The following is a 13970-nucleotide window of genomic DNA, read 5'->3' on the forward strand; positions in this document are numbered from 1 at the left end:
CAAATTTAGAGAAGTAAATAAATAAAACTTGCCTCCTTTAAGAAGTTTGACAGTTCTTAATGATTTGAGGAAGATTTAAAGACATGGGCAAATGATTAATAGCAGGTTGTGAGGTGAAGGTAGGTGTCCATGTCCCACTTTCGGAGGACAGCTTTGGCTGACAGTCTTAATTTTTATCCTCATTCATTCAGTGAGACACCTGATAAAGAACAGTGAGCAAGACAGACGTGGTCCTGCCTTCACAGAGCTTACAGTCCAGTGAGGAGTACAGTTCAGAAGGCAGTTGGTGACAGTCCAGTCTGGTAAAAATACTGTGATAGAGGAAGTACAGGGTGCTGGAAAGTACATGGATGGGGCAGCTAATCCGGAAGTAGGCCAGCTGGAGGCCAGGGAGTGGGGAGCACAGTCAGGAAGGATCACAAGGAAGTTCTTTGTGCTTGATGGAGCCTGGCTCATGGGAAGGAAGGAGGGGAAACAGGGCCAAGGCTGGCTCTTGAAGGGCTGTAGGAGCCATATTAAGGAGTTAGGACTTTTTTTTTTTTGAGAGCCTGGGAGCCATTAATGGGTTTTAAGCAGAATCTGATGTGACTAGATTTGCATTTGACAAATAGCACTGTGGCTGCTATTTGTGAGGACAGTGTATTGCAGTAAATGTGGGTACAGGGAGACTGATTAGGAGGCTATTAGATTTTTCTCAGTGATACTTAATTGATGATTAAGAACCCAGCTAAGTTTAGGTGGACGTTTACCTGTTTATGAAAATACAGTGTAAATATAAAGTCCACGGGGGCATGGGGGAATGGTGCTGTATATCTAGCAAATGTGTTTAGCATTTGTAGAATTAAGTATAATTTACATTCATTTCTGAGATTCAGCAGCATTGGAAGGAAGTATTTATCAAACTTCTATAATCTGAAGAGTTGGTTCAAACTCTCTGTGTCCAGGAAGGTAGAAGTGTTTGGTATGTACAAGGTTTTTTTTAGTGCAGATGTGTATTTTCTACATGCCTCATCTTGTTGTTTGTCTCCCCACAATTCCTCTTTCAGCAGAGGAATGTGGGAGCATTGGGAGAGAGAATGGCTCTAACCCCTTCTTAGTTTATGTTGCCACTGAAAATACAGGGACTAAGAATAGCCACAATTTGTTATTGTTTTCTTGAAATTGTTTTCTCACAGTTACATGGTGACATTGGGCATTTTTCTTGCCTATAGTATAGTTCTTGGTTTGTTAAACCCAAGAAACAAAGGTTCGTCATTCTCTTTTGGCTTATCTTGATAAGAGTAATAAATGGTTCAACATTGGAAAAATATGGAAAGTAGAAAAAAAAAATCATCCATAGGCCCTCTGTTTGGAAACAGACTGGTTAAATTTTTGGTAGGATTTCCTTCTTGCTTTGTGATTTACTTTGTTTTTGTTACATCTTTTTTTTTTTTTAATTTATTTATTTATTTATTTTTGGCTGCGTTGGGTCTTCATTGCTACACGCAGGCTTTCTCTAGTTGCAGCGAGCGGGGGCTACTCTTCGTTGCGGTGCGCGGGCTTCTCATTGCGGTGGCTTCTCTTGTTGCAGAGCGCGGGCTCTAGGCGCGCGGGCTTCTCACTGTGGTGGCTTCTCTTGTTGCAGAGCATGGGCTCTAGGGGAGCGGGCTTCAGTAGTTGTGGTGCGCAGGCTCAGTAGTTGTGGCGCACGGGCTTAGTTGCTCCGCGGCATGTGGGATCTTCCCGGACCAGGGCTCGAACCCGTGTCCCCTGCACTGGCAGGCGGATTCTTAACCACTGCGCCACCAGGGAAGTCCCAACATCTTTATGTTCACTTTGTATTTTTGATCAGAGTAATTTTATTTTGTGTTACATGGTTGTGATCTTTTTTTTATATATATGTATCAAGTTTTTAAAATTTTGTTATATTTTAAAGCATATTTGATGTTTGCAACATATATAGATACATGATGTAGAAAAATAAATATATACATATATATATTTATTTATTCTCCTATTATTGGATATTTCAGGTGTCTGTTTTTTGTTATATAAGTAACAGTGGGGTAAGACATCTATACATAAAGCCCATACAGCCATTTCAAATTCTTTTATTAAGGAAGATTTAGCCCTGCATGCAGTTTAAAGTTTATTGCTGGGTTTCTACATGCCAGTTTTGGATCTATGACACCCAAACTTAGCAGCGTAATTAGAAAATGGGAATTCCAGGATAATGAATAAAATGGAACCCATCAGATGGATTCATTTGAATACTCTGGCCAGGTAGAATGCTCTTGAGAGCACTTGGAGGACTTGTCTCCTTTCTGCCTTTGTAGCCTGTCCAGAGACATGAACCCATTATGCAGTATTAAATCTCCCTCGTGCACTATTTCCTCTCAGGGGTCGGAGGAGAAGACAGTCGTGTATGTGGTTGGGAAGGCGGGCCGCCAGCACTGGCAGCACGTGTACACAGCGGTGACCCGGGGCCGCTGCAGAGTGTACGTCATTGCAGAAGAGTCTCAGCTTCGGAGCGCAATTTTGAAAAACAGCGTTCCCAGAAAAACTCGTTTAAAACATTTTTTGCAAAACAAGCTCTCCGAGAGCTGTGCATCTCCAGCAGAGTTTGCGTCCCCATCAAAGAGCCCTGAAGACAGCAGGAGACCCAGCACCCATCCCTCGGCATCCCCACTCCCTACAGTCACAGATGACAGGGTGACAGATGACGTCCCCAGAAGGAGGGCCTCTGTGGCTGGTGACACGCTGTTTGCCTTTGCTGAAGGATGGAAATTATCTTCATCTGATGCAGTGCATGCAAGTGAGGATCCGTCACAATCGAGAGGGTCCAAAAGAACATGCTGCACGAATGCCGCTGCAAGTCCAAGCAAAATTCTTATGGTAGGACTGACGTTCAGGTTTTATTTAAATATTGCTGGCCTCAGTGTGCTTATAAATGACTCTGTATTTTTGTTAATGCTGCATAGTGCTGCAGGACTTAAAAAACAAGTTTTCCTCTCACCTCTGTCCCATTTCCTCCCTATTTCTATAGCCGGTTGAGTCTTAGCTTGATCTCGGCTGGGTGTTTCTCCCTGTGCCTGAGGCTGGCACTCTGGACAGCGTCAGTGGGCTGGTGGAGGTGGCGTGCCAGGAGAAACTTCCTAGTCTTCCTGCATCTTCTCTCTTCATCTTCCTCATCACCTTCCCCTTCCTTTCGCAGGCCATGGTCCCATTTTTATCCCCACAGCTCCATTGAAGCGGCTGGTCCCGGTCATCTTCTTACCAACTTCAGAGGCCTTTTCTTAGGTCTCATTCTGGACTTTCCCCCCCTGACAGTTAATATTTTTAACTGCAGTTGCTGTTGCCATGTTTCCTTCCCTTGGTTTCAGTGTTCCCTTCCCCTCTGACACTTCCCCTCCATCCCTGGCTCGTCTCCGCTTCATGTCTTCCCTCCTTTTCTTCCCTTCCTCTGACTGGAGACGTCGCCCCCAGGCTCAGGGCTTCTTTCCCTTGAGAACTGATCCCATTCGCTCAGTTTTAGCTGTCACCTTTGCACTGGTGATTTGGTCAACAGATAGTTTTCAACTGTCCATTGCATTCCAGGCACTGGGAATTCAGAAGTTCAGTGGCTTCAGTGGCTCCCTAGTTCCTACTGCATAAATTCCAGGCAATCTAGCTTGGCATTTGAGACCTTTCTCTGTTCGATTCCATCTTTCCCAGCATCATTTCATTTATTTCCCACTATTCCTTTTTTTTTTTTTTCTTTAGTCAATCTAGTCTTCATTCATTCACTACATTGAACCAAACTTATTCTCATCTCTTCCTTTTGGTTTTTCTTGGATTCCTCCTTTTCTCTGCCTCCTCTCTTTCAGCATTTGAAGAAAAAAACAAAAACAGCTCCTCTGCTAGTCACTGATCTAAATGTTGGAGGGAGAGAAACAGACAGGTCCCTGTTGGCTTCATGGCCATTACATTGCACCAATGGGTCATAGGCAATCCATACCACAGAAAATAAAGTTTTCAGGTCAAGAAAGATCCTATGAAGAAAATACAGGTAATGAGGTAGGGAATGGTTGGTAGGAGTAGCGTGGAAGGAGGTGCTATTCTGCAATGGTGGTTGAGGCCCTAAGGAAGAGCATCCCAGGCAGAGGGTGTAGAACATGCAAAGCTGAGAAGGAATGACCTTATTGGAAGGGGAAGGGAGACCAGTGTGCCTAGTGAATGAGGAAAAGAGAAGATGTGATGATCTCAGAGAGATAGGCAGAACTACAGGAGGCAGCTGGGACTTTATCCTACTTGCCGTGGGAATCCATGGGAGGGCTTTAAGCAAAGGTGCGATATCATCTGATGTATGCTTGACAACCATCTCTCTGCTGTGGAGAGTGACCTGTGGAAAGGAAGGTGGAAGCAAGAAGACCAGTCAGGGTTGTCCCAGGGAGAGCAGTGAAAGAGCAGCAAGAGTGATGAGAAGTGGTTGGATTCTTGATGCCTGTTGGAGATGGAGTCTGTTTGACTTGCTGATTGGATGTGAGGGGGTAAAACAAACAGGGACCCAGGACGATTCCTGGATTTCTGCCTGAAGCAGCTTGGTGAATTGTAGTGCCGTTTCTTGAGATGGGAAAGATATGAGGAGAACTGGGTCTGGGGAAATGGAAGGTTCTCTTTCGACATGTTATGCTTAAGTTATTCATTAGACGTATATGTGGACTTGTTGAGAAAGGCAGTGGTTGGTAGAGAAGTTTAGAGCCTCAGGGTAGGTTAGGGAGGGAAATGTCCATTTAGGAGTCATTAGCATATAGTGGTGGGTTCATTTCAGGAGACGCCACAGATAGAGGAGGAGGCTTTAAGACTGAGTTCTGGGGGCACTCCTAACTTTCAGAGGTCTGGCAGAGGAGGAAGAACTGGCAAAGGTGACTGAAAAGAAGTATGAGTGAGAGAAAAGGAAGACTAGGGTGGCGGGAGGGGACAAAAGTCTACCTAGGCTGGACTGGTCAGAGACTAGGAGGTGAGAGTGGAGGAAGCAGTAGAGGCAGGTTGCTATGAAGAAGGTTGCAGAGAGATAGGGCTGTATCTGGATGGAGGACTCATGGTCAAGGAAGGATTTATTGATTTATTTATTTTGGATGGGTACATTAAAGCATCCTAGGGTATGGATGGAATGGTCCAATGGAAAACAAGAAATTCATGATTCAGAGAGAGGGGATAATTGTAGGAATGGAGTCCTGAAGTGGGTGAGATGGGCAAATCCAGAGCATAAGTAGAGGAGTTTCCCTTAGCTAGGATTTGGTGACATTGGTGTGTGTGTGTGTGTGTATATACACACACATATATGTATACACATGTATACAATGGAATATTACTCAGCCATAAAAAAGAAAGTCATAAAAGTGGACATAGCAGAAGAAAAAGTTTTCCCTTTTTTTCTTCTTCAAAATAGCAGGATCACTGCTGATTATAAGTTTCATTCAGTACTCCAGATCAACTCTGCTGAGATGGAATTTCCATCTCAACAAAGCATCTTTTTTTTTTTTTTTTAATTAACTATGTTACCTCTTACAAAGACCGTGGGATAAATAAAGCTTCTGACCTGGAGCAGAAAACAGAAGCAGTTCCAAGGAAAGCGTCTTTTTCTAAAAGTTTCTTGCTTTTTATTTCTTAGCACCAACATGGGGTGGGGGAATCATGGTTTATAGGATGGTATGAAGAGAAATTGGCAGCACTATTCATCTTCAGTTTGGAGCTTGCCAAAGCTTTTAAGCTCCGGGAGAGGCTAATGTCCCTGAAGGTTTGGAGCGCAAAGAGGGACGGTGGGGGGCTGCCCGGTGCGGGTTGTTCTCACTGCATGATGGCAGCAGTACAAGCAAAGTCCTCTAACTGAAGAGGATGAGTTTTCTCACATGGTTTGCCACAAGTATGTGGCATTTACAAGAATCCCTAGAAATGAGGAAACTAGAATTCAAAGCTTCAGGACTTCTATAAATTAGGGACTTCTATGTCTCGTAATTCTAGACTTTCAGGTGCATTGAGATGTGTCGTTTGTGAAAGATCAAATTCTATGACAAGGGCTGCCCACATATCCATCCTTCATATTTGTATTGCTACATAAGAGCCAAACCAGTATTTAGATTCTACAAATACCAGTGACTAAAATACCTGAGCCCCTCCCTCCTAGAAGAAAGCTTTTGCTTTTCCATCACTTAATAGCTTTGGGTTTGGAAAAAAGTCCTCAAAGAAAATGTTGACCTGATTTTTTTTTTTTTTTCCTTTTGCCTAGCCTCCCACCATCAAAGAAAAAAAGGGATGGGGGACAAAAATGACCCTTAAAATAAAAACATATGTGTAAAATATTGCTAAAATTTATCATGTTTAAAGCAGGATTTCCAGAATTTTTTGAAAGAAAATGACATTTTCACTTAAAAATAAAAAAAGCTAGGAAAGATACAATCACATCGTCCCTGAATAAAGATAGTCCTTGTCTTCCTCAGAGTTCCGTAGAGAAACAGAACCAATAGGGCGTGTCTCCATCTATCTATCTATCTGTCTATCTGTCTGTCTGTCTATCTATCTATCTATCTATCTATCTATCTATCTATCTATCTATCTATCTAGACTATTTAATCTAACCTATCTATCTGAATTTATTTTAAGGAGTTGGCTCATGCCATTGTGAAAGCTAGTGTTGGTAGAGTCCAAAATCTGCAGGTAAGCTGGCAGATAGGAGACTCAGAGAAGAGTTGATGTTGCATTTCAAGTTCCGAAGGTAGTCTGCTGACAGAATTCCTTCTTCCTGGGGGGAGGTCAATCTTTTTTCTGTTAAGGCTTTCAGTTGATTGGATGAAGCCCACCTACATTATGGAGGGTAATCCACTTTACTCAGTCACCTGATTTAAATGTTGGTCTCATCTAAAAAACACCTTCAAAGAAACGTCTAGAACAGTATTATTCAACCAAATATCGGGGTACTGTGGCTTAGCCAAGTTAACACATGAAATTAACCATCACCGTCCTCTAAATTGAACAGATTTAGCATGATGAATGATGAGTTGAATTTTGCTTATTTTTCTCTTTCCCTGTGGTGGTGAATCTTCTTCATGACTTTACTGGTCCATTGACTGGTGCTTGGGAATCACTAACGGTACCAAGAGTATACTTGCGGTGTACTTGCGGTGTATCGTCTTAACCACACCTACAGCTGGCATCATGGACGTTCAGGCTGGGCAGTCGGTCATACAGGGCTTCGTGCTTAGAAGGAACCCATGCTTGTTTTAATGTTCTCTGCTTGCCATCTTGAAATTCTTAATTTTTGAACAAGGGGCCCACATTTTAATTTTGCACCACCAAATTATGTAGTGGACCCTGTCCACACTTTTAGAAATTAAATATATGTACTCAGTTAGCGGATAGTCACTTCTACATGCCAGTCCCAGAGGTGGGTAGTGGCGTTACCACAGTGAGCAAAAGCAGGATGACAGCTGATTGCTCTGGTCTGCTCCAGGCTTCCACGGGGTGGGAAAATGTATGATGTCTTCTGAGAAGCAGTCAGAGGGAATAGAATTACACAGGGTAGACTGACTATATTTTTATAAAATTAACTTTATTTTTATTGTTGTTCCAACAGGTGGAAGAATCATCTCCACAAGTGTCTTCTAAACTTCAGAATTTGAGACTAAATAGTTTAACCCCCAGGCAACTTTTCAAACCTACAAATAATCAAGAAACTTAGTTTTATTTCAGATTGCTCAAAGTTAATTGTCTGTTTTTTTCCATTCAACACAAAATGACCGTCATAGCTTCAAAGGATCAAGACAAAAGAGGATGTCTATTAACTGGAGTTTTATTTTAAGGCATTTGTGTTAGCAGATGTTTTCAAATCATGTCATCAAAGAAAACCTTAGTGATTTTGACATCTGTCATCAGGAGAACTGACAGCACTGATCATGTATGAGGGAAAAATATGTTATATATTTTTTTTAAAAAAACTGTACTTTTAAAAGTGTTTTATTTTTAGAATAATGCCTTATTAACTTCCATCATCGTTGTGGGTGATCTTTGCCATTGGGTTGAAGCAGTGGTAAAGATAAACTGTAATTATATCTCTTAAATTATTAACACATATTCTAGGACATTGTGTCTTCTGCAAAGTGGTCATCTCACAAGGCTGCTACTTGCTCTGTCACTGCTGCTTGGGCCTACCTGGTACATTTTCCTGGAAATTCCTGCTGAGCTGGAAGCACATTGGTTTTGGTTTTTGTTTTCTTAATTTGAGATATAATTGACATAGGACATTGGGTAAGTTTAAGGTGTGCATCATGTTGATTCACTACTTCTATATTGCAATATAATTACCGCTGTAGCATTAGCTAATATGTCTATCATGTCACATAGTTATCATTTCTTCTGAGAGTATATTGTTTTAAAGATATTCCACTTTGAAAAATTTTTTTTCCTCTCAGTGATTTGATTTTTTTGAGTTTTATTTATTATTAAATGGTAAAAGAAAAAGTTAGGAAAAATTTACCTGTTATCCCAGTGTTTTAAAAATAGCCTTCCTGAGATATAATTCACATACAGTTCACCCGTTTACATAGTTGAGTGGCTTTTAGTAAATTCACAGAATTGTGCAGCCAACACCACAATTGATTTTAGAACATTTTTATCATCCCCCAAAGAAATCCTGTACCTCTTAGCTCTAATCCCTTTTCCCCTTCAACCCTAGAACTGCTTATCTATTTTGTCTCTATTGATTTGCCTATTTCAGACATTTCATATAAATGGAATCATACAATATATGATCCCTTGTTACTGACTTCTTTGACTTAGAATACTGTTTTCAGACTTCATCCACATTGTAACATGTAACAGTGTTTCATCCCTCTCCCTTTTTTAAAGTTTAAAAAAAAATTATGTACAAAGAACTAGCATTATTTCTTTTATTGGGTATATGTCTTGGATAATGCATTCAAGGAGTATCATTCTATCCAACTTGATGAAGCCTATATCTTTCGTGTACTGATGGAAAAACTGGCGGCATATATTGAGGTAGTATTTTCAGATCAGACCATGCTGGTTTGAGCTGATGTGGCGAGATCAGGAACCTTGGCTGAATTTTTGCAGGTAGCTCTAGTAGAGTTGCTGACGACCCATCCTGCTTTCAGTAGTGCAGTGAGGCAGAAGGCCTTCATTTCTTTTTCTTATGAAATATTCCATTGTATGGATATGGTACGTTGAATTTATCCATTCATTAGTTGATGGACATGTGGGTTGTCTCCTCTTTTTGGCTATCATAACTAATGTTGCTGTGAACATCTGTGTACAAGTTTTTGTGTGGGTATATATTTTCATTTCTTCTAGGTATATACCTAGGAATGGAATTGCTGGTCGTATGGTAACTCTATGTTTAACCTTTTGAGGAACTGCTAAACTGTTTTCCAAAGCAGCTGTACCATGTTATATTTACACCAGCAGTGTGTGAGGGTTCCAGTTTCTCCATTGTCTCCAACAATTGTTATTATCTGACTTTTTAATTATAGCCATCCTAGTGGATATGAAGTGACATAATGGTTTTGATTTGCTTTTCCCTTATGACTAATGATGTTGATCACCTTTCTGTGTGCTTATTGGCCATTTGTATGTCTTCTTCAGAGAAATGTCTATTCAGATCCTTTGTCCACTTAAAAATTGGGTTATTTTCCTTTTTATTATTGAGTATGAGTTCTTTATTTATTCTACATACCAGTCTCATTAGAAACATTATTTACAAAATTTTTTAATTGTGATGATGTCCAGTGTATGTATTTTTTTTTAACATCTTTACTGGAGTATAATTGCTTTACAATGGTGTGTTAGTTTCTGCTTTATAATAAAGTGAATCAGTTATACGCATACATATGTTCCCATATCTCTTCCTTCTTGCGTTTCCCCAGTGTATGTATTTTTGTTGTTGTTATTGCTTGTGCTTTTGGTGCTACATCTGAGAAACCAATGCTTATCTAAAGTCATGAAGGCTTACTCCTATTTTTTCTTACAAGAGTTAAATAGTGCTAGGTGTTACATTGAGCTCTTGGATTCATTTTGAGTTAATTTTTTTATATGGTGGGGTAGGAGCCCAACTTTATTCTTTTGCATGTGGCTCTCCAGTTGTTCCAGTTCCATTTCTTGAAGTGACTATTTCTCCACTGAATTGTGTTGGCATCATTGTCAAAAAATCAGTTGATTATAAATGTGAGGGTTTATTTCTGGATTCTCTATCTATTCCATTGATCCAAACGTCTGTCCTTATGCCAGCACCATGGGTCTTCATTAGTTTTGCAGGTTTGAAATCAACAAATGTGGGGACTTACCTGGTGATCCAGTGGTTAAGACTCCACGCTTCCACTGCAGTGGGTGCAGGTTCAATCCCTGGTCAGGGAACTAAGATAAGATTCCTGCATGCTGTGTGGCACAGCCAAAAAAAAGGAAATCAAGAAATGTGAGTCCTTCAATTTACTCCTCTCTTTCAAGATTTTTTGGCTCTTCTGGGTCCCTTGCTTTTCGTATGAATTATAGGATCAGCTTGTCAATTTTACTGACAAAGGAGCCAACTGGGATTTTGATGGGGATTGTGTTGAATCTATATATCTGGGGAGTATTGCCATCTTAACAATATTAAGTCTTCTGATCTGTAAACATGGGATGTCTTTCTATTTATGTCTTCTTTCATTTCTTTCAACAATGTTTTATAGCTTCAGAGTATAGTTTTGTGCTGTTATTTAATTGAAGTATAGCTGATTTACAATGTGTTAGATTCAGGTGTAAAGCAAAGTGATTGAGTTATCTATATCTGTAGATACATAGTATATTCTTTTTCAGATTCTTTTTTATTGCAGGTTATTAAAAGATATTGAATATAGTTCCCTGTGCTATACAGTAGGTCCGTGTTGCTTATCTATTTTATGTATAGTAATGTGTATGTGCTAATCTCAAACTCCTAATTTTTACATCCCCACCCCTTTCCCATTTGGTAACCGTAAGTTTGTTTTCTATGTCTGTGAGTCTGTTTGTGTTTTATTTATTTTTTATTTTTTTAAATTTTTTTAAAGATTTATTTTATTGATTAATTGATTGATTGATTGATTGCTATGTTGGGTCTTCGTTTCTGTGCTAGGGCTTTCTCTAGTTGTGGCAAGCGGGGGCCACTCTTCATTGCGGTGCGCGGGCCTCTCACTATCGTGGCCTCTCTCGTTGCGGAGCACAGGCTCCAGACGCGCAGGCTCAGTAGTTGTGGCTCACGGGCCTAGCTGCTCCGCGGCATGTGGGATCTTCCCAGACCAGGGCTTGAACCCGTGTCCCCTGCATTAGCAGGCAGATTCTCAACCACTGCGCCACCAGGGAAGCCCCTGTTTGTGTTTTATAAATCAGTTCATTTCTATTCGTTTTTAAGATTCCACATGTAAGTGATATCGTATAATATTTATTGTTGTCTGACCTCATTTAGTATGATAATCTCTAAGTCCATCCATGTTGCTGCAAATGGCATTATTTCATTCTTTTTATGGCTGAGTAATCTTCCATTATATGTATATATGTGTGTGTGTGTGTGTGTGTCTGTATACATATATGTGTATATATATATACATACCACATCTTCTTTATCCATTCATCTATCCATGGATGTTTAGGTTGCTTCCACGTCTTGACTACTGTAAATATAGTGCTGGTATGAACATAGGGGTGTATGTATCTTTTCGAATTAGAGTTTTCTCTGGATATATGCCCAGGTGTGGAATTGTTCGACCATATGGTAACTCCATTTTTAGTTTTTTGACGAACTTCCATACTGTTCTCCATAGTGGCTTCACCAATTTACATTCCCACCAACAGTACAGGAGGGTTTCCTTTTCTCCACACCCTCTCCAGCATTTATTATTTGGAGACTTTTGGGTGATGGCATTCTGACCGGTGTGAAATGATTACTTCATTGTAGTTTTGATTTGCATTTCTCCAATAATTAGCGATGTTGAACATCTTTTCATGTGCCTGTTGGCCATCTGTATGTCTTCTTCAGAGAAATATCTATTTAGGTTTTCTGCCCATTTTTTGATTGGGTTCTTTTTTTTTTTTTTCATATTGAGCTCTATAACCTGTCTGCATATTAGGGAATTAATACCATGTCAGTGACATTGTTTGCAAATATTTTCTCCCATTCTGTAGGTTGTCTTTTCATTTTGTTTATGGTTTACTTTGCTGTGCAAAAGCGTTTAGTTTATTGAGGTCCTATTTGTATATTTTTGCTTTTGTTTCCACTACCCTAGGGGACAGATCCAAAAAAAGTATTGCTGCTATTTATGTTAGACAGTGTTCTGCCTATGTTTTCCTCCAAGAGTTTTAAAATATGGTCTTACATTTAGGTCTTTAATCCATTTTGAGTTTATTTTTGTATATGGTGTTAGAGAATGTTCTAATTTCATTCTTTTACATGTAGCTGTCCAGTTTTCCCAGCACCACTTATTGAAGAGACTGTCTTTTCTCCATTGTATATTCTTGCCTCTTCCGTCATAGATTGACCATAAGTGCGTGGGTTTATTTCTGGGCTTTCTATCCTATTGGATTGATCTGCGTGTCTTTTTTTGTGCCAGTACCATACTGTTTTGATGACTGTAGCTTTGTAGTATAGTCTGAAGCCAGGGAGCGTGATTCCTCCAACTTTGTTCTTCTTTTTCAAGCTTGTTTTGGCTGTTTTGGTCTTTTGTGTTTCTATACAAATTAAAAATTTTTTTGTTCTAGTTTTGTAATTTGATAGGGATTGCATTAAATCTGTAGATTGCCTTTTGTATTATGGCCATTTTAATAATATTGATACTTTCAGTCCAAGAACGTGGTGTATCTTTACATTGGTGTCATCTTCAGTTTCTTTTGTCAGTGTCTTATAGTTTTCAGAGTACAGGTCTTTTGCCTCCTTAGGTAGGTTTATTCCTAGGTATTTTATTCTTTTTGATGTGATGGTAAATGGGAATGTTTCCTTAATATCTCTTTCTGGTAGTTCATTGTTAGTGTATAGAAATACAACAGATTTCTGTATGTTAATTTTGAATCCTGCAAATTTACTAAATTCATTGATGAGCTCTAGTAGTTTTCTAGTAGCATCTTTAGGATTTTCTCTCTATATTATCATGTCATCTGCAAACAGTGACAGTTCTACTTCTTCCTAATTTGGACTCCTTTGTTTTTCTTCTCTGATTGCTGTGGCTAGCACTTCCAAAACTATGTTGAATAAAAGTGGTGAGAGTGGGCATCCTTGTCTTGTTCCTAATCTTACTGGGGAAGTTTTCAGCTTTTCACTGTTGAATATGATGTTAGCTGTGGGTTTGTCATATGTCGCCTTTATTATGTTGAGGTAGGTTCCCTCTTTGCCCAGTTTCTGGAGAGTTTTTATCATAAATGGGTGTTGAACTTTGTTAAAAGCATTTTTTGCACCTATTGAGATGATCATATGCTTTTTATTCTTCAGTTTGTTAACATTGATTGATTTGCAGATATTGAAAAATCCTTGCACCCCTGGGATAAATCCCACTTGATCATGGTGTATGATTCTTTTAAGGTATTGTTGGAGTCGGTTTGCTAGTATTTTGTTGAGGATTTTTGCATCTATGTTCATCAGTGATATTGGCCTGTAATTTCTTTTTTGTGATATCTTTGTCTGGTTTTGGTATCAGGGTGACAGTGGTCTCACCCTGAGACCACTGTCTCAGAAAGTATTTGGAAGTGTTCCTTCCTCTGCAAATTTTTGGAATAGTTTCAGAAGGATAGGTGTTAACTATTCTCTAAATGTTTGGTAGAATTCACCCATGAAACCATCAGGTCCTTTTGTTTGTTGGTAGTTTTTAAATTACTGATTCAATTTCAGTACTGGTAATTGGTCTGTTCATATTTTCTATTTCTTCCTAGTTCAGTCTTGGGAGATTATACCTTTCTAAGAATTTGTCTATTTCTTTTAGGTTGTCCATTTTATTTCCATATAG

At 39.5% G+C, this 13970-nt stretch overlaps 1 protein-coding gene and 1 pseudogene across 1 annotated transcript in view; one reads left to right on the forward strand and one right to left on the reverse strand.

Moving 5' to 3' along the window:
* The window catches only part of HELB (DNA helicase B), a 34789-nt gene extending 26314 nt beyond the window's left edge, over positions 1–8475 (forward strand). The window contains exons 12-13 of the mRNA XM_059934677.1: positions 2380–2874; positions 7592–8475. Coding sequence (XP_059790660.1) covers positions 2380–2874; positions 7592–7696 — 600 coding nt within the window. The 3' untranslated portion in view covers positions 7697–8475. The remainder of the gene's footprint in view (positions 1–2379; positions 2875–7591) is intronic.
* A 399-nt stretch (positions 8476–8874) lies between these two features.
* LOC132373763 (small ribosomal subunit protein uS14-like) lies at positions 8875–9238 on the reverse strand (annotated as a pseudogene).
* Positions 9239–13970: the final 4732 nt, after the last annotated feature.

The sequence above is a fragment of the Balaenoptera ricei genome, chromosome 10 (assembly GCF_028023285.1).
Source record: "Balaenoptera ricei isolate mBalRic1 chromosome 10, mBalRic1.hap2, whole genome shotgun sequence".
Lineage (NCBI taxonomy): Eukaryota > Metazoa > Chordata > Mammalia > Artiodactyla > Balaenopteridae > Balaenoptera > Balaenoptera ricei.